The sequence below is a fragment of the Nannobrachium achirus genome, assembly GCF_963921795.1.
Source record: "Nannobrachium achirus genome assembly, chromosome: 15".
Lineage (NCBI taxonomy): Eukaryota > Metazoa > Chordata > Actinopteri > Myctophiformes > Myctophidae > Nannobrachium > Nannobrachium achirus.
Window position 1 is genome coordinate 45,785,562 of NC_137822.1, and position 3,320 is coordinate 45,788,881.

At 49.6% G+C, this 3,320-nt stretch overlaps 1 protein-coding gene across 1 annotated transcript in view; it reads left to right on the forward strand.

The window, feature by feature from the left end:
* The window catches only part of LOC308299902 (uncharacterized protein), a gene marked incomplete at its 3' end in the record, with an annotated part of 54,793 nt that extends 53,497 nt beyond the window's left edge, over positions 1-1,296 (forward strand). The window contains exons 7-8 of the mRNA XM_080743681.1: positions 827-1,068; positions 1,178-1,296. Of these exons, the coding sequence (XP_080599807.1) occupies positions 827-1,068; positions 1,178-1,296 (361 nt within the window). The remainder of the gene's footprint in view (positions 1-826; positions 1,069-1,177) is intronic.
* Positions 1,297-3,320: the final 2,024 nt, after the last annotated feature.

Sequence of the window (3,320 nt, forward strand, 5' to 3'; positions counted from 1 at the left end):
GAGATGATTTTTAAAATACCTTTATTAAACTATATTGCACAATTTACATCCTCAAAAGCCAGACAATTGCAAAGACCAAAAATGTTCCTTCCTTAAAAAGAGAGCACCAACTCCCCCTGCTCCCCCACTGTACACAGAGCCCCTCCCACAGTCCACCGTGCTTTGAAACCCTCCATATTGTCCACTGTCCTGTAGTACGCATGTTCAACCCTTAGGCGGGCCGCCACCAGTCCTTGTACTACTTGCACGGGGTCCACCGACCCCACCCCTTGAGTTTTGTGTTTTCTGGTTATCCAAATGGCTAGCTTGGCAACCGCAGACATGAAATTCAAAAGAACATGAACACTTTTTTTCTTAGTTGAGTACTTTGGACCAAAAACAAATAAATCAGAAGAAAAACGCTCCCCCAACCCCAGAAACCAAAATTTCAATAATCTAAAAAGACCCTCTAACCTGGTACACTGTAAAAACAAATGCGCTAGAGTTTCCTCATGAGGACAAAAACCACAGCCCACCCCCTGACTAGGATCAAGGTGTGCTATGTGTCTGTTTGTAGCTATCGCTCCATGTACTATCCTCCACTGGAGGTCAGCTGCCCGTTTTTCAACAGGCAGCTTGTACAGAGCCCGCCAGCAGCCTTTCGGGGACTTATCTGGGCCAAAATACCCCGAACACCTCGACACTGTCATCTGTTCCAGGGATCGTAAATGGCATACTTTGACACAGATCTGGTATGTTGCCTTTTTCCCCATCTCCTCGAACTCCCCAAGCTGTGGTACTGCGAAAGAGAGGAACTTCTCCTCCCCCTCCTCCCACTCTCCTGCAGCAGGACCAACAGTCAGCGATGGAAGCTGTACTCCCCTTCTTCGTCCCAAACCTGTGAAGGATTGCAGTTCTCCAGGAACCTTTGCATGGGTTCTGGAAGAGATGAAACAACCTCCTCCACCAGTCTGTTCAGCAGTCTAGAAGACCCGATCCTGGCCATTTGTCCCAGGAGCTCTACAGACGTTTCTGTGGTCTTCAGCAAGTGTCCCAATTTAACACAGCCTGCCTCCCTTAGCGCTGACCGTAGGCTGGCCGAGGACAAAGTCGGTGCCTCGATAAAGCTGTTGTAGAATAATGGCTCCTCAAACAGCCACATTCCTGGTGTTTCTTCGGGGTCTCTGGTGGCCTCTAGGACCTGCCATGCTTGTAGCACTGAGCTGTAGAAGGGTAGAAGGGTCCATTGAGATCCACTTCATGGAGTCTAACCAGGAAGAGCTGCCTGCCGTACCCCAACCGGCCAACTCTCCGTAGCAGCAGCTCCGCAGTGTCCAGCCATCTTGCTCCACAGTGATATAGCAGCCTTTGAGCTGCCGCAAGTCTGAAGGCCAGTATCCTGGAGTGTATGTCAATTAGTCCCTGTCCCCCTTCCTCAACTGGAAGGTACAGGGCAGCCGCTCGTATCCAGTGCTGTCCAGACCAGAAAAAGTTCACCAGCAACTTCTGAACTTCCTCCATCAGTCCCCTCGGGGGAGGCAGCGCCACCAGTCTGTGCCACAGTGTCGAGGCAATCAAATTATTGGCAACCAGAACCCGTCCCCTATATGACAACTGGGGTAGCAACCAATTCCATTTAGACAACTTTGCACACACCTTCTCCACTACACCCTCCCAGTTCTGCTTCTGATATTCCTCAGTGCCTAAGTAAACCCCTAGTACTCTCATACCATTCCTCCCCCACTGTAGGCCCCCAGGTAGAAAGGGCATCGTTCTTCCTCGCCACCTCCCTACCTGCAAAGCCTCGCTCTTAGCCCAGTTTACTTTGGCCGATGAGGCCTTTTCATACATCGCTAAACTGTCTACTAGGACCTGAACATCTCCCTGGTCTTTAATGAAGATGTTCACGTCGTCAGCGTAAGCTGTCACGGTTAAGGGAGGACCTGACTGCATCCCTGGTAGTGAGAGTCCCTTGATCCTGCCCCTCAGTCTGCTAATTAGTTGTTCTATGGCTAGACTGTAGAGCTGTCCTGAAAGCGGGCAGCCCTGCCTTATCCCTCTCTGTACTGAGATGGGTCGACTAAGCCCCCCTCCCACTTTAACCATACTAGCCGCTCCTCTGTATAGTAGACCCAGCCATGAACTGAAGCCCTCCCCAAAACCAAAAGCCTTGAGTACAGAAAATAAATAAGAGTGGTCCAGCTTATCATAGGCTTTCTCTTGATCCAGCGACAGGACGCCTACGTCCAAATCATAAGTATCACATACATTTAAAACATCTCTCATGAGGAAAATATTGTCCATGATGGTCCTGCCTGGTACACAATAGGTTTGGTCCATGTGCACCACCATTGCCAAATAGTCCTTCAGCCTATTAGAAAGTGCTCTAGAAAGCACCTTGTAATCTGTGCACAGTAAAGCCACAGGTCTCCAATTTTTCAATAATGCCAGGTCTCCTTTCTTCGGCAGTAAGGAAAGCACTGCCCTCCGACACGAGGCCGGCAGTAGTCCTTGTTTTAAGCAGTCCAGGAAGACCTCGTGCAGATCAGAACCAATGATACTCCAGAACGTTTTAAAGAAGTCAATTGGCAGGCCGTCCAGCCCTGGTGAACGACCGGAGGCCATCTGGCCCACTGCTGTGGTTAGCTCCTCCAAGCTGAGGTCTCTGTCCAGTGCATCTCTCTCCCCAGGACTAAGCTGAGGAAGCCCCTCAAGGAGCTCTGTAGTACAGTGTTCATCACAGTTAGGGGTGGGCGATATGGCGATAATTATCGTATCGGCGATACAGCTTTGCCACGATATGCTTTTTCAGAGTATCGTTTCTCTCGTGATACAAACAGTCTCAAGGCTCTGGATACAGCGAGTGCACGTTCTATGAGTCGCAGCTCTAGTGCTTAATTTATACTTCTATAGTACGGTGGTGTAATTCGCCAAAAAGAACAGATCTACAAGCTATAACGTGTCGCGGCTCAACGTGTCATATAGCGTGAGGATCTGTCCCCTGCTTTCACAGCCCCTCCCCCGGGCAGCACGCAGACAGGCTACAGTGTCTACAGCACTGACTGAGTTGTGATTGTGCAGGAGCACGGCACAGTGGTCCACGATTTAGTTTCACTTTCACGGGACTTAGTAAAGCAGTGATGCAGCTTGGCCTGCATTCTTTGAAGCATATTTTTCATAATGGATGCATTAAACTAACAGGACGCAAACTACTTGTCCGTCCTGCTATCGCTATAGCCTATCAGCCATCAAAGCTGAGCTGTGCTGGAGTCTCCTCTCCATAGCTGTGTGTTCTGGCAGTATCGATGAGATGATTTAGATCACCTTGTAAATCCATGCTT